Source organism: Aphelocoma coerulescens, assembly GCF_041296385.1.
Source record: "Aphelocoma coerulescens isolate FSJ_1873_10779 chromosome W unlocalized genomic scaffold, UR_Acoe_1.0 ChrW_unloc_scaf_4, whole genome shotgun sequence".
In the NCBI taxonomy this organism is placed as follows: Eukaryota; Metazoa; Chordata; class Aves; order Passeriformes; family Corvidae; genus Aphelocoma; species Aphelocoma coerulescens.
In genome coordinates, this window is record NW_027184083.1 from 1695974 (window position 1) to 1718533 (window position 22560).

At 48.8% G+C, this 22560-nt stretch overlaps 2 protein-coding genes across 12 annotated transcripts in view; one reads left to right on the forward strand and one right to left on the reverse strand.

Annotated features, from left to right (window-relative positions):
- Window positions 1-22560, forward strand: part of LOC138102900 (ceramide transfer protein-like) — a 294805-nt gene that overhangs the window by 216734 nt on the left and 55511 nt on the right. The gene's annotated exons all lie outside the window — the stretch shown is intronic.
- On the reverse strand, window positions 9531-20374 carry LOC138102901 (uncharacterized). 7 transcript variants are annotated; one of them, XR_011147607.1, is made up of 4 exons: window positions 19925-20374; window positions 17597-17698; window positions 10830-14302; window positions 9531-10355 (listed from the first exon to the last, which is right to left on the reverse strand). XR_011147607.1 is itself a non-coding variant. In XM_069000686.1 (3 exons), the coding sequence occupies exon 3, from the start codon at window positions 14284-14286 to the stop codon at window positions 13012-13014; it is 1275 nt and encodes a 424-aa protein (XP_068856787.1). In that variant the 5' UTR covers window positions 14287-14302; window positions 17644-17698; window positions 19925-20374; the 3' UTR covers window positions 9531-13011. The 7 variants fall into 7 exon arrangements, 6 of the variants coding, with proteins under 6 accessions (XP_068856787.1, XP_068856788.1, XP_068856784.1 ...); XM_069000686.1 differs by having other exon boundaries at window positions 9531-14302; window positions 17644-17698; XM_069000687.1 differs by having other exon boundaries at window positions 9531-14313; window positions 17644-17698.

Sequence of the window (22560 nt, forward strand, 5' to 3'; positions counted from 1 at the left end):
CCCGGAAAGAAACAATCTGCTGTGATGTAAAACATCTCTTCCATGAAAAAAATCTCACAGTTCCTTCACACTGCAAAACATGAGCCATCACATGGGGTTATTAATCTTTTTAAGGATGAGTTATTTTGGCCTGAACACAAAGGCTTTCTTCGCCACAAGTCTCTAAAAAGCCTCTCAATGCTTCTATGTAGCCTGGCATAGGCACTCTTCACAATTTCCATGGGCCACACGTGAACTTTTCATCCCCCCATGTACTTCAAGTGGATTAAAGAGACAAACAGTTTGTGATATTACAGTTTCTTACCACGGCATGCAAGAAGTTTTTTAAGCTACGCGTGAGAATCGCAGCACCGCCCTCTTTTCTCCCGTCGCCATTTTCAGCTTCGTCTCACATGACCCACTTTCTCTCTGACTCTGAAGCTGCCATGTTGAAAAGTGTTCTTGTTCAGGCTTTACGGTGGAGAAATCCTCGCTCCCTTTGTGCTGCTGGCTGCATGGTGTCTTCTTCAGTTTGGCACGAAGTGTGCTGGCTGTAGACAGGCTGGGTCCCCTTGGCTCCGCCAGCTCCGCGTGGAGAGGAGACCGCCGGTCCCAAGAAGCCGCGCTGGACGGATTTAGCTGTGTGGCAGTCCATGGCTGGTTTTAGCTTCCCCAGGGTCTATGCCGCAGCGTTGGGGGGGGGGGGGGGGCCCTGGCCCGGTAGGGCCCGGAGGCTTAAAGGCCCCCCCCCCACCTTCCGGCAGCCGAGCTAGAACCAGAGGCAATCCCTGCCTTTCCGTGCGGTTTAAATATGTAAATTGTGAGAAGCGTCATTAGTCTAAAAGACTGTCCATCAACTCAGCTTCAACCCACTACAGGGGGAGCACCCTGTATGCCAATTGGACCCGTCTCACAAGGAAGTCTGCTGCCTCCTTGGGGCCTGGGTGGGAGTGTTGATCTGTTGGAGGATAGGAAGGCTCTGCAGAGGGATCTGGCCAGGCTGGATTGATGGCCTGATGCCAATTGTATGAGGTTCAACAAGGCAAAGTGCTTGGTCCTGCACTCAGGTCACAATAACCCCATGCAGCGTTGCAGATGGGGGGAAGAGTGGCTGGACAGCTGCTTGTCAGAAAAGGATCTGGGGGTGCTGGTCAAGAGCTTGCTGTATATGAGCCAGCATGTGTCCAGGTGGCCAAGAAAGCTAATGCCATCCTGGCCTCTATCAGCAATAATGTGGCCAGTAGGACCAGGGAGAAGAGCTTGTCACCCTGTACTCGGCACTGGTGAGGCCATACCTAAAATCCTGTGTCCAGTTCTGGGCCCCTCACTACAAGACAGACATTGGGGTGCTGGAGCAATTTCAGAGAAGGGCAACAAAGCTAGTGAAGGGTCTAGAGGGTAAGTCCTATGAGGAGCGGCTGAGGGAGCTGGGGTTGTTTAGCCTGGAGGAAACGAGGCTCAGAGTAGCCCTTATCACTCTCTACAACTACCTGAAAGGAGGTTGTAGCCAGGTGGTCAGCCTCTTCTCCCAGGCAGCTAATGACAGGACAAGAGGACAGAGCTTCAATTTGCACCTGGGGAGTTTCAGACCAGACATCAGGAGGAATTTTTTCATGGAAGATATTGTTAAACATTGGAATGGACTGCCCAAGGAGGCCATACAGTCACCATCCCCAGAGGTTCAAGAAACAAAGAAACAACTGGATGTGCCACTTAGTGGTATGGTCTAGTTCACAAGGTGGTGATCAGTCAAAGGTTGGACTCAATGATCTCCGAGGTCTTTTTCAACCTTAATGTATCTGGGATTCTGATTCTGTAACACCTGTTTATGGGGAGGGTTTTCAAGCTGATAGCTGTATACAGCTGTCTTGTATGCTGTTCAGAAGCATGGATAAACTGTTTCATGGAACTATTAATCACAAACATAAATGACAGTCAAACATACTGATGAAGCGGTACCTTTAAAAATATCAATCTTACATATTGATATGGAAAGAAGGTGGTTTTGTTCTTTCACCCCTTAGCTTTTATTTTGTGAACTAAATTAACTGAGCATTGACTATAAGGGTAATATCAGAAGAAAAAGGATTTAATTCAAATGCAGAATATAAGTAATGAGTTTTCCTTCTAAGACTACATCTGTTCTTGTAAGTGCTAGAGTAGTACTATTAAGATGTGACTTTGATTAAATCTTCAAATAGGGACATTCAGAAATTTCAATTCTTAAGCTTGAATTCAAGTTTTGCATAGATATGTCTTTCTCACTTAAAGAAGAAAATCAGAAAACTTGCTGCCCTTAGTTAAAATGCTTTGACCTCAATGCAATGGATATTTTGGTTACATTTTAAAACTGATCTGTTAATTGTCATATCCAATTAAACAGAAAACAGAATGAGTCTCTACTGTCAAACTGGCTGTAGTAAAAGCACATTCCAAGTCATCTTAATATTTATAGTGTATGATCAAGTAAACGTCGAAGTTACCAGGAAAACAGTGAAGTTTGGTTTAGATTTGCATTTAGAAGAAATCTAAACAGAGGTGTTTTATGATGCTTTGAAGTGTTGGAACTCTTACAAAATGCTCTCTTGAGGTTTATGCTAATTAAACACTTCTGAAATTAAATTATAGTATTGTATGCCTAAAACTCAATTTTTCCTTTAAAAATGCTTTTATTCCCTTACCTCCTCTGTTTTCAGTTGTCAAGCCTTTGAAAGTCTTAAAGTCCATATAAAGAGCCAAAAAGCCCTTACTGGAGTATTCGCAAAAAACCTAATCAAAGCTTCATTATTTATTTTGTTATATTTGAAATTCAAATTCAGTGAATTAAGGCATAATCTCTGTACTGTAACGCAAGTGCAATGCAATTCAAAACGTGGTCCAGTATACCAAATATGTTGCTGAAGTTAGGTATACTGCTTAACACTTGAACTAATATTCTAGAAGAGCCCTGTGTATCCAATGTGAATGTTTTAATAAAAAGCTTATTCCAATAGATATTTTAAAGCTATGCTTTAAAACAAATAGTAGTACTAATTGTTAACAATTTGACCTTTTAGCACTTCTGTCACTACACTTATGTAACTATATTTCTAGCACTCTTGCTCTGTATAAATTAGCTTTAAATTCATTATTTATAGCAGAAATTTCTAAATGCATCTTGCCTTATATTGTTTCACTATAAGCTGTCATTAAAAAAACTTCTATCTCTGCTATTTCAGATAAGTGACAATATTTTTATTTTTTTGCTTAATTAAGCAATTAACTTACAATGTGCCTTATTAAATCTTTTGAACTTATGAGTGTCCTTTTTTCTCTTTCACTCCTTTCTTCTCTCACTCTCTTTCTCTCTTTTTTTTCTTTTTAGTTGATGATTACTTAGCCATTTTCCACCAAGACTTAGAATACCCTTTTCTAACTATACTTGCATTTTTTGATAATTTTCATTTTTCCACTTTGCTTCTACTTCTGATACTTATTCCTCTTTCTTCTGTTTCCTCAATTCTTTGTTGTCTTATACCTCATTCTTTAAATGGGCCAGATAGAAACGGACTCTTGGCTCTGTTTTACTTGTTTTTGCTGGGTGTCCGTTTTTTGCGCTTTCATGTGGGGGAGGAAAATAACTTTAAGGGATGGGACTGTTACAGTGGGGATACTGTAACACGCCTATACCAAACCAGGAGTCCCGTGGAAAAGAAATATATACGGACAGATTCTTGCTAGATGTTTCAGAGATGTTTATTTCCCCAGCCGCATGGCCGGGCTCTGCCGAGGACCTGTTACAGTCAGGACCCGAGCTCCTTTGCCCACGCAGGGGAACACAAACCAACCAATGGGGAACGAGGCTGAGCAGGGGCAGGGAAACCCCATGTGTCTGTGCCCTCAGGGCCCCTCTTCCCAGGGCTACATGGCGGGGGGAGGAGACCCCGACATGGGACTATGCAACTACACGAATTTATTGTTTAAAATAACAAACGCATCAGTCGAGGCGTGAGATTTTACAACACCTCCGAGTAATGGCGACTAGTCACAAGATTTAGGGTTACATCGTAATTTATAACTTTCTAATCCAATAGATACTTAAAACGACACTTTGTTTTAGATTAATGACCTATCACCTGTGGCACTTCTCACTGCAGTGCAGCTATGTCTTGACCAATAACTTCTCATGTCACGTACACACAGTTGTCTCTCTTATACCATCTACATTCTTAACTTAAACTATATAAAATCACACTATTATATTTTAAAACCCTTCACCAAAACACCCAGTGTACAATTTTACTTATAATGATAGGAACACAAGTTTGTAATCCTGTTGCTTAAAGTCCACAAATCTCTGTCAATGAAGCCAGACCTAGTCTCTTCCAGGGTTGTAAATCAAAGCCTCCTTTAATTGCAGGAGTTTCTACTCCTCTGTCTCCCACAGCTGGGTAATCTCATTCAGTCATGTTCATTCAAGAATTATGTTAACAATTCTAGAAGTCACATTTTTCTTTTAAGTCATACTTTAATTTTTCAAAACTGTGTTTCTCTGCCACTGCTCCTTTGTAACCCAAATATACGTTTTGTCCTGCACACTTGCAGTATTGTATAAATTCTCTTGTTTTAATTAACTCTTTGTCCTTTCTCCTTTCTTTTAATACTCTGTAAGTTCATTTGCATCTTAATTTATCAGCACTTTCTCATCTTCCCAAAGCCTATGCCATTTTCAAATTTTCTACAAAAGTCCAACAGCTAGAATTCCATTGCTGCTTCTTGCTTGTTCCATATCATATGTTCTGTCTCCCCTTCTCCCTGCCCTGCCTGAATTGCTCTGCTGCTGCAGTATTTCTTATTCTGTCAAAGATCCTCTACAGTATTCTCTGTCTACTTGATCAAATCTATTAACAGTATTTCAGATACTGCTCTGAACCATCTGTTTCTTTTGTCAGAGAAATTTTGCAACTGACACGTTGACAGAGAGGTGAGGATGTATAGTGCAATATTACAAGTAATTCTTTATTCGTGGTCATGAGGTATCCCATTCAAACTGGGGTACATCGAATGTGATTTCACACATGGTTCTTTTACCTTTCAAGTGTTCAGATACAACATCATTTGACCAATCATTAATTAACACACTCATATTACTGTTTTGCAAAGCAACTATAATTCTATGGCATCATTGTCCATCTGATTTTTTTCATGATTGAGATGTGCCTAGAGTGGGTCTTGCTACAGTTACTTGTCTATGATGCCAGATAATGGGAGGGTTTCACAGAGGTGTTAGAGGGGCTAGGATAATGTAATTATCTCTATAGTCTGGGGCTATCCTTTATTCTTCAGCATGGGGTCTGTCCTTCTCCTTGCAATGAGCTGGGGTCCTTTAGTCATTTGAACTTAACCATGACTATGCAGTATACAATGTTAACTATATATCTTAAGAATTATAGAATGGTTTGGGTTGGAAGGGTCCTTAAGGATCATCTAATTCCACCCCCCCTGCAATGGATACCTTTCACTAGACCAAGTTACTCAGAGCCCCATCCAACCTGGCCTTGAACACTTCCAGGATGGGCCATCCACAACTTCTCTGGGCAATCTGTTCCAGTGCCTCACGACCCTCACAGTAAAGAATTTCTTCCTAATATCTAACCTAAACCTGCTCTCTTTGAGTTTAAAGCCATTCCCCCTTGTTCTATCACTACATACCCTTGTAAAAAGTCCCTCTCCAGCCTTCTTGTAGATCCCTTTCAGGTACTGAAAGGCCACAGTAAACTCACCCTGGAGCCTTCTCCAGGCTGAATAACCCCAAGTCTCTCAGCCTTTCCTAATTGGAGGGGTGTTCCATCCCTCTAATCATCTTCATGGCCCTCCTCTGGACTTGCTCCAACAGGTCAATGTCCTTCCTGTGCTGGGGACCCCAGAGCTGGATGTAGTATTCCAGGTGGGGTCTCACCAGAGCAGAGTAGAGAGGCAAAATCACCACCCTCAACCTTCCAGTCGCACTGATTTTGATGCAGCCCAGGGTACAATTGGCTTTCTAGGCCACAAGTGCACATGACTGGGGCATGTCCAGCCTCTCATTCACTGGTATCCCCCAAGTCAGAATAACAATTTAATAAGGAAATTAAAGGAAAAAAAAAATGAAAACACTGGTTCAAACTCACAGAGTCAGGATACAACCTGACACCCTATTAGTCAGGGTGGCGGTAGCAGTCCGAAAAAATGGTGGCTGCAGTCCTCCTGAAGTGGTGGATGTGGTTCTGTTGAAGTGGTGATCCTGTAGAAAGGGTCTGCTCTTCCTCAGAAGGTCCAGTGGTGGCTATGTAGCTCCTGTCCTCTGGAAATCCAGTGGAAAGGGTGTCTGTGGTGTTCGGAATCTCAGATTATATCCAGGATGGGATGCTTGGTTCCTCCCTCTGGGTGGAGCATCTCACAATGGGATGATGAGTCATGAGGCCAGGCATTGATGGGCTCATTAACAGAAGATAGTCCGGAGGGGGAACGCAAGGAAACACTGCCCCACCTGGTTTCAACAGCTCATGAGGATGGTAATAGAATACACTGCAACCCAGGACAGGGGTACCATGCCTCCAAAGCACTTGCTTTTCCAGCCCGAAGATGGTGTTACGGGCAGTAGCATGAGGCACAGGGTAGGTCTCCAACCATCCAGTAGTGGCTTCTACCATTGTGAGCACATAGCGCTTGCTTTGGCGCGTTTGAGGCTGTGTGATGTAATCAATCTGCCAGGCCTCTCCATACTTGTATTTGGACCATCGCCCACCGTAGCACAGCGGTTTCACTTGCTTTGCCTGCTTAATCACAGTGCATGTCTCACAATCATGGATAACCTGGGAGATACTGTCCATGGTTAGATCCACCCCTCGGTCTCGTGCCCACCTATAGGTGGCATCTCTGCCTTGATGACCTGAGGCATCATGGGCCCATCAAGATAGGAACAACTCTCCCTTGTGTTTCCAATCCAAGTCTATCTGTGACACTTCTATCTTTGCAGCCTGATCTACCTGCTTGTTGTTTTGGTGTTCCTCATTACCCTACTCTTTGGGACGTGAGCATCTACATGGCGGACTCTCACAACCAGCTTTCTTACTCGGGCAACGATGTCTTTCCACTCTTCAGCAGCCCAGATTGGTTTTCCCCTAAACTTCCAATTAGCTTTTCCCCGCTTTCCCAGCCATCCCCACAGAGCATTGGCTACCATCCATGAATCAGTGTAGAGGTAGAGCTTTGCCCACTTCTCTCTTTCATCAATGTCCAGGGCCAGCTGAATGGCTTTGAGTTCAGCAAGTTGGCTCGATCCACCTTCTCCTTCAGTAGCTTCTGCAACCCATCGTGTGGGACACCATACAGCTGCTTTCCACTTTCGTTTCATCCCTAAGATGCAACAAGAACCGTTGGTGAAAAGAGCGTAGCGTGTGTCTTCTGATGGCAGTTGGTTGTATGGTAAAGCTTCTTCAGCACGTGTCACTTGTACTTGTTCTTCTTCATCACTGAGACCAATGTTTTCACCTTCAGGCCAGTTTGTGATTATTTCCAAAATCCCAGGGCAATTCAGTTTTCCGATATGGGTGTGCTCTGTGATGAGAGCAATCCATTTGCTCCATGTGGCATTGGTGGCGTGGTGGGTAGAGGGAACCTCTGCTTTGAACATCCACCCCAGCACTGGTAGTCGGGGTGCCAGGAGGAGTTGTGATCCAGTGCCGATTACCTCTGAGGTGGCTTGGACTCCTTTATAGGTTGCCAGGATTTCCCTCTCTGTTGGAGTGTAGTTGGCTTCAGACCCTCTGTAGCTTTGACTCCACAATCCCAGTGGTCAACCCCGAGTCTCACCAGGCACCTTCTGCCAAAGGCTCCAGGACAGACCATGGCTCCTGGCTGCAGAGTAGAGCACGTCCTTCACTTCTGGTCCTGTCCTGACTGGGCCAAGGGCTACCGCATGAGCAATCTCCTGCTTGGTCTGGGCAAAGGCTTGTTGCTGTTCAGGGCCCCAATGGAAATCATTCTTTCTTTGGGTAACCAGGTAGAGAGGACTCACGATCTGGCTATACTCAGGAATGTGCATCCTCCAAAAGCCTATGGCACCTAGGAAAGCTTGTGTTTCCTTCTTGTTGGTTGGTGGAGACATCGCTGTGATCTTATTGATGACCTCGGTGGGAATCTGAGGCTGTCCATCTTGCCATTTCACTCCCAGGAACTGGATCTCTTGAGCAGGTCCCTTGACTTTGCTGTTCTTGATGGCAAAATCAGCTTCCAGGAGAATCTGGGTGATCTTCTCTCCTTTCTCAAACACTTCTGCTGCAGTGTTCCACCACACAATGATGTCATCAATGTACTGCAGATGTTCTGGAGCCTCACCCTTGTCTAGTGCAGTCTGGATCAGTCTATGGCAGATGGTTTGACTGTGCTTCCACCCCTGGGGCAGTCGGTTCCAGGTGTACTGCACACCCCTCCAAGTGCAGGCAAACTGAGGCCTGCACTCTGCTGCCAGAGGAATGGAGAAAAATGAATTGGCAATGTCAATAGTGGCATACCACTTTGCTGCTTTGGACTCCAGCTCATACTGGAGCTCCAACATGTCCAGCACAGCAGCGCTCAGTGGTGGAGTGTAGCAGGTTGGGTTTGTAACTGGGCAGAAACACCAATTTAGTGTAGTGCTTTGGTCCAAAATACTCATTACTGTTTACCTTCTGTGAGATAAGAATTAGGAGAAACGCAAAGCAGGCACCAAACTTGAAAGAATATAAAGAAGTTTATTAACAGACCTAAAAGAAGAAAAAAAAATCATGCCACACCTTCAGAACTCTTCTCCTCCCCCCCGCCCACCTTTCTCCCTTCTCCCAGTGACAATGTAAAAAGACAACCCTTGAGATGTTCAGTCTGTTTACCACTTCCATAATAACCTTGTTCAGTCCATTTAGGAAGAGGAGTCTCTCTGCTCGCATGCGAGTCCCTTCAGCCAACTTGCAGTTTTTCAACAACTGCTTTTGAGGGTCCACTCTTGAAGTTTTTTGGGGTACAATTTTAAGGTTGAGCTGTTCAGAAACAAAAGTTCTCTTCACCCATCTCTGGGAGCATTTCATCTCTAAGAACAGAGGCCCTCCTCCTTCCCTGGGAGCAAAGGGTCTTCCTCAGCTTCATCTTTAGGACTATCTCTCCCTGTTCAAACGTCTCATGAAATTACAGCTGCGTTAGCATCTGCCTATCTCAGCACAGGTGCTTTTGCTTCATAAGTTGAACACTCCACCCCCCCATATCTTCATGAGATTACAACGGGTCCTCTGTTACATCATAGCTTTACAACAGAATTTCAGCTTTAAGCATCTCCTTTGTCTTCCCTCAGGTTTTCAGCTCTTCACAACACTAAAAGGGTTAATGTCACCTAGGCCTTGCAGCTGGAATGTTGCTTATCACTGTCGGTCACATGACCTCTGCTGGACAGCGGTGCAGCTTTAGCTGAAATCTTGGCCTTGGCCGCAGTGGAGGGGGGGGGGAGCCGAGCCGCTCCGGCTGCCCACAGCCCTGCTGGGGGGGGGGGGGGGGGGGGGGGGAGGGTGTCCGTGGGTGGAACAGGGCCCATCGGCTCCAAGATGGCCGTGGCCCGGCAGGGCCTGGGCCGGGCCTGCTGGGGCCCTACATGGGGCCCGCAGCCACCTGTCCCAGCACCAGAAACGAGACAGCGAGACTCTGCCTCGGGATTTCCTATTCTTACGTGTGGATGACAGAGGCGGTCACAACTTTAAGTGGCTTAAAGAATTGTCCATATTCAAACTGGCCAGCTGATAGGTTCTATCAGGTCACAGAGGAAGCTGTAAGCACCCCTTTGCAAGAACATCACTTCCGGGACTATGCTTGCTAACCCATGACATGGAGTCACTTCATTCAAGGCACGATAGTCCACAGTCAATCTCCATTCTCCTTCCGATTTGCACACAGGCCAGATGGGGCTGTTGAAGGGTGAGTGGGTCTTGCTGATCACCCCTTGGCTCTCCAGCTCACGGATCATCTTGTGGATGGGGATCACAGCATCTTGAATTGTCTGGTCCTGTCGACGATGCACTGTTGAGGTAGCAATTGGTACTCTTTGTTCTTCCCCCTTCAGAAGGCCTAGTGCAGATGGGTTCACTGATAGTCCAGGCAAGGTGTTCAATTGCTTAATGCTCTCTGTCTCCACAGCAGATATTCCAAAAGCCCACTTGAGTCCCTTTGGGTCTCTGAAATACCCGCTTCGGAGGAAGTCTATGACCAAAATTCACGGGGCCTCTGGACCAGTCACAATGAGATGTTTCTTCCACTCATTTCCAGTCAGGCTCACCTCAGCTTCCACCAGGGTCAAATTTTGTGATCCATCTGTTATAATGATGCCTTTTCCTGGTCTTAAAATCAAGAGTCATACACGGTTAGAAGGGGAAAAGGGATTTTACCTTGGTATTTATTTTAAGCATCCTTAGGTGCACACATCCAGGTCAAATGCACCAAAATGCACCCCGCAAAATGCCCCCCCAAAAGATCTGGTATAACATTATAGGTTTTGCTAATTAGCATATCTATCAAGGATTCCCCAAGGAGAGGCTCGAGTGAGCCCCGCTCCCCAAGGAACCCTCTCCTGGATGGTTCTATCTTAGTTTACAGAATGTGTTCTGGAGGGGACCTTGGGGTCTGGGGCACACTGATCCCTACCTACAAAGTTTCTAAAATGTTTTGTCTCTCAGCTTGACAAACTAGTCCAAGAATGTAGGCAAAAAGCACTAGGAATACAGAAGTTGTAAAAAAGGTATAACGGGTTTTAAAGAAAAGGCAAAAAATCTTCATGGCATCAACACCAGCAATAGAAACAGATTCTACCTCACCTCTTGCGATGGGATTATTGTGCACTGCGCACCAGTGTCAATCAAGGCATCATATTTTTGTGGTTCTGATGTACCAGGCCAATGAATCCACACAGTCCAAAAAACACGGTTTTCCCTGGCCTCTACCTGGCTAGAGGCAGGGCCCCTCTAGTCCTGGTTATCCTTCTTTCCCTGGGCATACATCTTAGAGGTTCCTTCAAGGGGATCAGACATGTCGTCTTCTCTTCTATCATATCTGGCAGTTCAACTATGGGCAACTTGAGCTACTTCCTTTTTGGTGGAACTTCCTTTCTGAGTCTTGCGCTCCTTCAATTCATGCAGTCGTGCTGCCAGAGCAGAAGTGGGTTGTCCCTCCCACCTCCTCATGTTTTCCCCACTATCATACAGGAAATACCACAGCTCACTTCGTGGGATGTACCTTCTCTCTATCTCTGGGGAACGTCTGCGTTTGGTAGCAGAATCTCTGATCTGTACTGCTGAGATTTGGAGAAGGCCCTCTTTAATCTTCTTCTTGAGTTCCTGGTGATTCTTCTCCATCTTCTCTTCCATTTTCTGCAGACATGTTTCAACAGCTGCAATTCTTGCATGTGTTGGGCCATGCATGGAATCTGCATATGCTCGGAGCTTCATCGCCATATCCTGCACAGTCTCATTCCCACTGTGATCCGGTTTCATTATTGCTAAAGCAGAAGCATATTCTTGTGGCCCAAGCCGTATGAGTTTTCGCCACATCACTGGGTGAACTCGGACCCTGTCTGGACTCCTCAGTCCTGGGTCACTCATGTAGACAATCTCTACCACTGCTAGGTCTCTCAGGCATTGGATCCCTTGTTCTATCGTCTTCCACGGGGTTTGCTGCATATAGAAATCATCTGCGCACAGATATCTTTCATTCATGCCTGTCAAAACCCGTGTCCAGAGACTGACAGAGTCACCCCTCCTTATTATCGCTTGGTCGATAGCTGGATCATGTGACAGAGATCCCAAATGCCTCGCTTCAGCACCATCCAGCATCACATCATCACCTGCAGCGTTCCAAATATGGACCATCCAACTTATTATGGATTCATCGGACCTTCGGATATAGTCCTTTCTTACGCTGTGAAGGTCCTTTATGGACATGGACTCAGTAATGGTTTCTGTGCCTGAGTCAGTTGATGGCTTTGAGGTTCCTTTCCCTGCATCATCATCATCTTTCACTGGATGATCAGTTTTGGTTGTGTGCTTTTTCCTAGTGACAGGAGCCACTGTCAATGGCTTAGACTCTCCATCTGGCTTGGGCTTGCTGTCTGGTTTGGCTGCAGCCTGAGTGACTGTGGTGTCTGCAGGCTTTGCTGATTTATCTTCCTGCCCCTCTACCTCTGCCTTTGTGTCCCCTAGGAACAGTTCCCTCTCAGCCCGGTCAGCTCGGGACACAGCAGGCTGCGGGGGCCAGCCTCTGATATCGGAGGGATCAGAGGTCTGGCTCGTGGGTCCTTCCAAGGGACCGCGGCGATAAAGGCAGACGGTGGAGGAAAGGAGGCAGGCTCAGAGTTGGGTTAAATCCAGAAAGTTTATTGGTCCTCTGAATGCAGGGGACCTCAACCCCCAGGGGGTGCCCAACTCTGCGCACCTGCCGATCTCGTGCAGGGGATTTTATGGGGGGGGGGGGAGACCTGGGGGGGGTACAGAACAACCAACCAGGGAAGGGAAGGGTGCGGCAAACAGAACGAGGGACACATAAGGGAACCAACTGTAACAGGGGAAGGGAGGGACTTCTTTCCCAGGACCAGTCACCTGGCCCCCTGGCTAGAACTTTCCAGAAGCCTGGGAGGGGTGCCAGAGTGACAGACAGGGTCCTGGGAGGAGACAAAACTGTCATATAGGGTGATTTTAATAAAATGGGGGGGCGCCAACTGGGGTACACCAAACTTAAGGAACATAGAGGGGAGACCTGGACTGAACTAAAAGAAACACACTCCCACATACCTCCTTTTTTGTTTTTTTTAAGATGACATGAATTCGGGTTGGGAACAGTACTCTGAGTCTGGGTACAGGTCCCCGAACTACGTCATCTCCGGGGCCATAGGCTCGAGTTCAAAATCTTTGGGGAGCTCTGCTTGGTTGATGTCTGCAGGGGAGGATGAGCTCATAATCATGTTGGTTAGCAGTTTTTTCAGCAGTCCAAACATAATTATGACAACTAAGAGAAAAAAAACAAGATCAGTCCGGTCCGGAGAATGGATCCAGCCCATCCGGACAGTCCCCATCCGCTGATGATGTTGCCGAGCCAGTTGCCAGTCTCTCTTTGAATCTGCTTCACCATGGCCTGCATCTTATCGATGGTCTTGTGGACGTTCTCAGCCCTTGATGATAGGTTGAGGCAGCATAGTCCTTTGAACTCCTCACACCGGTGATCATGGAGGAGGAGTAGGAAGTCAATGGCCGCCCTATTTTGTAGGGTGGCTTGTCTGGTCAGTTCCTCGTCTTTTAAGAGGTCACTTAGGGCGCTTGAAGTAAGGTTTGCTTGCTTGGCGACCCAACATTCTAAGTGGCCTAATTCATCTAAAGCTTTGGCTGCAGCCACCCATGGCAAGAGCACGGTGATTGCAACCCCTTTTGGTCTGGACCAATGGATTACTTCTGAATCACAATTCTGGTCCAGTTGGGCCAATTCACGTTTTTTGATTGCCAATTCGGAGGTTTGGTGTGTTTTCTTTTCCCAATTGCTGACTACTGTTTGGTTGGGTGTCAGCAGCGTCAAATGGCCTATTGTGCATGGACCTCCTAATAGGCGAGAGGGGATGCCTGCCCACGCCCTATCGCCGCAAATGAGGAACAGTCCCCAGGGTAACCTTTTCGGGCGTGACCGGTGAGGATTTTCAGTGGTCACTTTACTGGCGGCCAGGCACCATTTGTCTGCTTTGTACTCCCGGTGACTTGGGGCAATGATCTTAAAAGCTTCCAGATCTGGGGACAGCCCGAACTGAAACTGGACGCAGTAGCGAGCCGGGTATGACCCCAGGAGGTCTAATTCCTGGGGCTCGCTACTGGCCCTTGGGAGCCGGGGCAGCCATTTTTCAAGGGGGTTGTCGGTGTCACGCTTCCCCCTGCGGTGCCAGCTGAATGGGGGCCGTCTCCGATAAGGTACCCGGGGACGGTGCAAGTCGACAGGCGGCTTGGCAACAGAGGCCTTACCCGTATTTGATGAAGCTTGCATGGGCTCGAGCTTTTTGGGGAGAGAAGTAAATTCTTCTTGCTCGAGAGGGATCCCCACTAGACACGTAGCCATGGGGTTTTGGGCCGCAGCGGTGGATAGGCATATGTGGTCCTGACCCATGGTACGCGCTAGAACTGACCATACATTGGCTGCCGGTTGAGGAACTATCCACGAAGACACAAGCCATGGGAGCATCTGCAGGGTGATGATGATCAGCAGAACCTCGGCGACGGCTCGGATTGACGGCACAGGACCCATCTCCGATGTCTCTAAACTAAAACAAAACTTAGAAAAATGAGGTTGAAACTGGGGATAACAACTGGGATAAACTTGGGGCTCGGGGCTCAGAGAGGCACACGACTAACCTACCCCGGTCTTGGGGGGTATTTGATCTCCCTTCCTGATGGTCTGGGAGATACACGGTTTCACCCACTTTGATGGGATCCACCTAGGGCCCTCGGGGGTGGATATACATGCGTACCCTTTCCCCCAGGTAACTAGTTCATAGGGCCCTTGTATCTCCCTAGTCTCCGGGTCCTTAACCAACACCGGACACCTTTCTTTCATTTGCAACTGCTGAGACCGCCCAAAGTGCCGCACGATTGGTGGGTTCAGGTTCTCAAAGGCACAGTTGAGGAAATTTAGGGTGAACAATGCCTTTGAGAGCCTGACAGCAGGTGACTCTAGCTTTTTGGAGGAGCACTGGCGCTGGAGCATTCTTTTGATGTTTTGGTGGGCCCTCTCTACAATGGCTTGACCTGTCGGGGAATAGGGGATGCCAGTCTTGTGTTCTATTCCCCATTGCTGCAGGAAGCTCCTGAACTCCTTGGACGTATACGCTGGGCCATTGTCCGTTTTGATGACTTTGGGGATGCCCAGGGTAGCGAATGCCTGCACTAAGTGCTTTTGGACATCGCTAGCCTTTTCCCCTGTGTGGGCAGAGGCAAAAACTGCTCCCGAGAAGGTATCAACCGACACATGTACGTACTTCATTCTGCCGAATGAAGCAACATGTGTCACGTCCATCTGCCACACTTCGCAGCTGTTAAGTCCACGGGGGTTTGCGCCAGTACCAATGGCAGGAAGGGCTAGCTGGTGGCATTCTGGACATGCAGCCACAATCGCCCTGGCCTGGTCATGCTTTAGATTGAATTGACGAACCAGGGCAGGAGCGTTCTGATGGAACAGCTGATGGCTGATTTTGGCCTGCTCAAACACGTTTGGAGTCGGGGCCATCGCAGCTGGCGCAGCGAGGGCATCTGCCCTCCTGTTGCCTTCTGCGATGAACGCGGGCAGGTCCATGTGTGACCTGACGTGCATCACGTAAAATGGTTGCTCTCGGTGGGAGACCAGATTTATTAACTTTGAGAGCAACTCATACAAGGCCATGTTGGAGACTTCACGCAAAATGGCGTGCTCGGCTCTGGAGACTACCCCTGCAACATATGCAGAGTCTGTTACCAAATTTAGGGGTTCGGGGAACCTTTCGAAAGCCCTGACGACTGCGTCCAACTCAGCAACCTGAGGCGATCCTTCCACCTCTTTGATGTCAGTCTCCCACCGCTGAGTTTGGGCATTTTTCCAAGTCACCCCGGACGCGTCAGTAAAAACTGTCAAGGCCTTTAGAGGTTCCTTGCTCCGAACACTTATTGTATTTAACTCGAATTGAATTTCCGAATTGAATATTTTGTGGGCTGGCCTATGCAAAGAAATTTGGCCTGTGTAGCCCTCCAGAGCAAACTGCAATGCTTCACAATCTTGAAGCAGACTCTCCAACATTGCCTTAGTAATTTGGCCCGTTTTTGTCCTAATTGGCACGTGGATGCAGTCGAAGTCACATCCTGATAACTCTCTGATCCGGATCCTAGCCTTCCGGATCAGTTCAGCCATCAGCTCTTGTGGCTGTGTCATCCTCTTGGACCGATGGTGACTGAGAAATACCCACTCTATGATTAAGAGGGGATCCCTCCGGTCCTGGTCCTCTTTGCTCTTCTTCTTCTTGTCTTCCCATTGGAAGACAACCCCGTGCAAGTGTGGCAGGTTACCCAGGATGATGAATTTGAATGGCAAGTCAGGCCTACACCTGCTTGCCTGCCTGGTGGACATTAGATGTTGCACCTTCTCCAGAGCTGTTTGCGCCTCTGGGGTGAGTGTCCGGGGAGAACTAAGCTCCTCTCCCCCTTTTAGTAAATCAAAAAGGGGGGCTAGGTCTTCATTGGACAGACCCAGCCACGGCCTCACCCAATTTAAAGACCCACACAGCTGGTGGACATCTGCCAGAGTCTCGATGTTGGTATTAATAGCCAATTTTTGCGGCACAATGGTCCGCTTTGTAATTTGTAGGCCCAGGTACTTCCAAGGTGGCATCCGTTGAATCTTTTCCTCTTGGAGCTCGAACCCTGCAGCAGCCAATGCATTGATTGTCAGGTCGAGCACACTGGCAAGCATGTCATTGTCGGGGGCACACACGAGGACATCATCCATATAATGGAAGATGATGGCCTCCTTTGCTGCTGCGCGAACTGGGGCAAGCAAGGAAGAGACATATCATTGGCAGATGGTCGGGCTGTTCTTCATACCCTGTGGCAACACCTTCCAATGGTATCTTTTCCTTGGGGCTTCTCGATTGATAACAGGAATCGAGAAGGCAAAACGCGGGGCATCGTCAGGGTGCAGGGGAATTTGGAAAAAGCAGTCTTTAATATCAATTACTGCCAGATTCCAATTTTGAGGGAGCATCGTTGGGGATGGCATCCCTGGTTGGAGAGAGCCCATGTCCTCAATAACATTGTTAATTTGACGAAGGTCCTGGAGGAGCCGCCATTTGTCTTTGTTAGGCTTTTTGATAACAAAGACAGGGGAATTCCACGGGCTGTTGGATTCCACGATATTCCCCTTTTCAAGTTGCTCCTCCACGAGCTTCTCGAGCGCCTTCAACTTCTCACCATAGAGCGACCACTGCTCTACCCAAACGGGCTGATCAGTTTTCCAATTCAGTTTTTGAGTAGGGCGCTCTTCAGTGGCCGCAACCCAAAAATTTTTCGGGGGGTCAGGTAGGTCAATTGTGACTCCCCACTGCTGCATGAGGTCTCTCCCCAAGAGGGGTTCCTTGTAGTCTAATACGAACGGACGTATGTTTGCCAATTGTCCGCTCGGTCCCTTGATTTGCACGATGCTCTTTGACTGTTTGGCCAATTGAATGCCCCCAACACCTTGCACCTGTCCAGCCACACTCTGCAATTCCCAATGTGCCGGCCATTCCCGTGTGGGAATGATCGTCACATCTGCCCCTGTGTCTAGAAGCCCTCTGAGGTGCAGGACTTCCTCCCCTCTGTAGACCTCGCAGCCTACCCGAGGCTTCTCTGTCCCTATAGCATGTGTGGCACACACCGTTGGGGGTGGCCTTTCCACAGGGATAGCCTGGGCGACTGTCTGCCCTCTGGGCAGGAACAGAGGTGGGTGGACACAGCGCAGCCAGAGAACAGGTCCTTCGGGACTAGATGTCATTAGTCCCGGAGCGACTTCGATCTCTTGTGGTGTGCAGGTAACACTTCCGACTATGACATACCTGTCAGGGCCTTGGTCTTCTTCCCACAGCTCACCACCAGTGCTTACCGGTGCGGTATGCCACTCTTTGGTCTTTAGGTGGAGTGGTGTCAACAGCTGCAACCTGAAAGAACCATCAGAAAAGGAAGTCAAATCCGGTTTTACGGTCATGTCTGGTAGTTTTGCCTCTTTGAGTTTCCCCTCCCCCTTGCGTCCCGTCCCTTTTTTGTCTTCACGCGGGGCGGGCGCGCGCTCCCCATTCAGTTTTTTTGTTGCAGTTGGCCCTCCTGTCCCCCAGGTCCATGTTCCTTTTTAAATTGCTGGGACTGCCGCTTGAGCGGGCAGTCCCTTGTCCAATGTCCAGGCTGGTCGCACAGGAAGCAGGTGTTCCTGGCCTGCGGGGCTCGCTTTTGGCCGTTTGCAGTTGGAGGTGGTTTGGTGTTCAGGCCCGTGGTCTTCCTCTGGTCCACTGCAGGGCGATGCGTTGCTGTTCCCACTGAGGCCATTCCTCTGGGCCGCTGTCTCTCTGAGCTGGTAGGTTGCAGGTATGGTGCCTTCGCAGCGCAAACTTCCAACATAGTCTGTATGGTCGGCGGGGGGTCCAGGGGGAGGCTCAGGATGGCTGTCTTGCATTGAGGGTTGGCATTCACCATAGCCATCTCTGCGATGACCTCTTCCCTGGCTGCCGGCTGCTTGACCTGCAACTCTACAGCTCGGGTTAGTCTCTCTACAAACTTTAGGAATGACTCAGTGGGTTGCTGCCGGACCTGCGAGTAGGATTCTATGGGCACATCAGGCCTCAGACCAAGGAATGCCTTACCGGCCGCTTCCTTGACCTGTTGCAGAACCTCCAAAGGCAAGCCTTGAGCTTGCTTCGGCGCCAAAGCCCAATCTCCTTCGCCGCTTAGATGGTCCAATGTAAGTGCCTCATTGTCGGCATCAACGGCTGTATCAGAACCTTGCAAGAGCGCTGGAAGGAGTCTGCGGAGCTCCCTTTCCCACGCTGCCTTCCAGAGCAGAAACTCTGGTGAGGAAAGCAGGCATGAGAAAAGCTGACGCAGATCAAAGGGCGTCATTACTGCTCTGGAGAGATTTGCCTTTAAGAGGCCACGAAAATATTCGCTTTCTCTCCCAAACTCCTTCTGTGCCTTGCAGAGTTCCTTTATTGTTTGGTGGGAAAGGGGTTCCCAGCTGACATCGGATGTTCCTCCTCTCCTGGACCTCTGATAAAAACCCAGAGCGGCCGAGGGAATGGGATCCAGTTCCGGGTTCCGGTCCTCAGGCCCTCCCCCTTCCGGCCAGACACCGTGGGAACCGGAAGGACAGGCGTGGGAACCGGAAGCAGGAAGTGGGTGGCAGCCAGGCATGGAGCCGCGATTTCTGGGGGCGGAAAACGGGGGCGCGCACTGGTGACAGGTAGGAGGGGTAAGAGGGGTGGAACCAGCTTGGGAGTAGGAGGGGTCCAGGCTAAAGGGGTTGGGACTCGGGAGAAAGGGATTTCGGGTGGAAAAGCGAGGGGAAAAGCAAGAGGGGGTCCCTTCCACGTGGCGCCCGCCATCTTGTCCTCCTCGGGCAGGGAGGGCATTTTCTAAACTCTCTGGATAGCCGAACCGAACTCGGGGTCTAACAACTGGGGAAGCCGGGGAACGGGATAAGCCTCGGGCAGTCTGGCCGGGACTGTCCGAGCGGGGGCTCCGGGAACCCCGAGGAGAGCCAGGGAGACGGTGGCAGCCCTGCGCATCTCGGTTTGCTCTCCTCAGGATGCCCGTTTGAGGGGACACGGGTTCGGGAGATGGGTTAGGGGTAACAACTGGGGAATTCGGGGTTGTTCGTCCTTCCCTCTCCCTTTTTTTATTCAACGCCAACCTAATCTGCAAGTACAGGAAGGAGAAATCTTTCTCTTTGGCAGAACTAGATCGCGCCAGTTTTTCTCCCGCGGCATTCCAAAAGGAAACGCTCAATACCGAATCCTGAGCGCACCGAGGGAAGTGCAGAAACAGCCACCGAATAAACCGTTTTAAACATCCCTTTGAAAAACTTATCCCCCCACCCTCAAGGAGTCCCGCAACTTGGAGAAATACCCCCTTCTGTGCTGTGGAGAGTGTAGCGCCCATAGCCGACAGCACAGCGTCTGGAGCTAAACTTCAAGGCTGGAACGCCGGTTTTCCCAAAAACCAACCGGAGACAAGCGAACCGCGCTTGTTCCGGGGCTGCGCAGCCTACGTTCAGCTCTTCGAGAGCCGGGGACCGTCCTGCGTTCGGCTCTTCGAGAGCCGGGGACACTGGTCCCTCCGAAAGCCTTTACCGGCTTTGAGGCAAGTTTTTCCCCCCCCCGGGGAAAAATAGTTACCTGACTGGCTTCCAGGTTAGCTCCAGGCGACTGATTCCTCCACCGAGAACGACTTCGCAGGTGCGGCGAAGCTACCGTCCTCACCCCCAGGCGCGCAGCTCACTAAAACGGAGCGTGCTGCAGCTGGGGTAGCTTGACGTCCCGATGACGCACTTGCCGAAGCAATCAGTCCCTTCCGTGGGGTCCGATGGAAGGGGGGCCCCACGCCTGGGCGCCAAGCTGCCTTTGTGTCCCCTAGGAACAGTTCCCTCTCAGCCCGGTCAGCTCGGGACACAGCAGGCTGCGGGGGCCAGCCTCTGATATCGGAGGGATCAGAGGTCTGGCTCGTGGGTCCTTCCAAGGGACCGCGGCGATAAAGGCAGACGGTGGAGGAAAGGAGGCAGGCTCAGAGTTGGGTTAAATCCAGAAAGTTTATTGGTCCTCCGAACGGGGGGGACCTCAACCACCAGGGGGTGCCCAACTCTGTGCACCTGCCGATCTCGTGCAGGGGATTTTATGGGGGGGGAAGACCGGGGGGGTACAGAACAACCAACCAGGGAAGGGAAGGGTGCGGCAAACAGAACGAGGGACACATAAGGGAACCAACTGTAACAGGGGAAGGGAGGGACTTCTTTCCCAGGACCAGTCACCTGGCCCCCTGGCTAGAACTTTCCAGAAGCCTGGGAGGGGTGCCAGAGTGACAGACAGGGTCCTGGGAGGAGACAAAACTGTCATATAGGGTGATTTTAATAAAATGGGGGGGCGCCAACTGGGGTGCACCAAACTTAAGGAACATAGAGGGGAGACCTGGACTGAACTAAAACAAACACACTCCCACATACCTCTACCTACTGCAGTGTGCAATAGGCATATGCCAAAGCCCAACATATTGCAAGGAGCTTTTTCTCATTAGACTTGTCATTGTATTTCTCTTTCAGATATTTTGCCACCTCAGATGGGTTCTGAATTTGTTCAGGGGGGAAATTCCAAGCTATTGGGTCAGAGAATTTCTTCAGGGTTTGGCCCATATCCTCCCATTCCCCATACCACTCAGGATTTTCCACACCTTGGTCAGGTGTCTCATCAGTCACCGTGGAAATCTGAGCTCTCATTCTAGACAAGCTGAAAACCACATAGAGGAAGCTTACCAGATAAAATACCAGGAAGGTGGTCTCTTTAACATCCAGCGAAAACTGAACATTCTCAAAAGAGAACGTATCAAATTTAAAGGGGATGGACATGAGAGGCTGGGAAACCCCGTCTCCTCCTCTTCTAACAAACTGGGTGCAATTACTAATAAATTCCCAAAACAGGCTACTGAAACTAGGGCTGGGATTAGGACGGAGAAACCATATATCATACACACTTTGAACAGCTGCCTGTACCTCTGTTGACTTCTTGTAAATCATTATCACTGAGCACAGCAAAATAGAAATACGGATTCATGTCCCTGCTCGGCAAAAGTTACGTATCAGGGACAAGATGGGAGCAATTTGTGGATAGGCAAACAGGCCTAGGGACCAGAAAGACATTAGTACATCAAGCCAGAGAGACATTATGAACTCAACCAACATGATGACTACTTTACCCCAACACAAAATAATTAAATTCAAACCAAAATGTAATTAGTACAGGTTTTTTCACTTTCCTTTGAGCCTCACATTGGGCACCACTAATTATTTGTGATGGTTTGGGCAAATTTGGTGGAAAAACATCCTCTGATAGAAGGCAGGTTACAACCACCCCTCCCCCACCAGGTTCGGGAAAAAAGAAATTTTCCTCAGAGGAAAGTGAAAGCGATAAAAACTATTTATTTAACAAACACACAGGAAAAGGATAATAATGCTAAATGATAAAACCTCTTGCTGTGGAGAGAAACCTGGGAAAATTTCAGAGTCCGGTCTCTCTCCTCCTCCTTGGAGCTGGGTGGGTGTGGGCCCACCCCGGGGCCTTGGTGGAAAATTGTCCCGATGTGTTCTGATGTTGAAACAGTCCAGAAGAGAAGAAGGGAAAAAAACCGAAGTCCCAGGAAAACAAAGTTCAACTCTATCCCCCTCTGGAGAAAAGGAGCCAAAAACTGGCTGAAAAGCAAGAAGGGTGCTTCCTCTGCTCTTGCTGCTGCAGAAGCAGAGGAGTGTGTATATGTGTCCTTGAACAGCTGCTTTGAAAAGTTGGCTCAGTTTTTTTTCCTCTCCCCCCTCTCGGGCTCAGTTTAAAGGCACAGAAAGGCACAAAGTTAATTTCTGGGCATAGAGCAGCGATAGGGGCTACACATCATAAAGTCACCCCAAGACATTAAGTCTCATGAGATTCCCATGGGCCCATTTTTTGAGCTGGTCCACGTCCCTCTTCATGGCATCTTGTCCTTCAGGTTTTTCAACCTCACCACTCAGCCTGGTGTCCTCTAAGAAGTTGACGAGGGTGCACTTGATTCCTTCATCTATGTCATTAATGAAGATATTAAATAAAACTGGTCCCAATACAGACCCCTCAGGGGCACCACTAGTCACTGATGTCCATCGGGAGTCTGAGCCATTGACCACTACCCTCTGGATGTGACCATCCAACCAATTCCTTATCCACCAGTCCACCCATCAAATCCTTGTCTCTCCAATTTTGAGAGAAGGATGTTGTTGGGGACCATGTTAAAGGCTTTA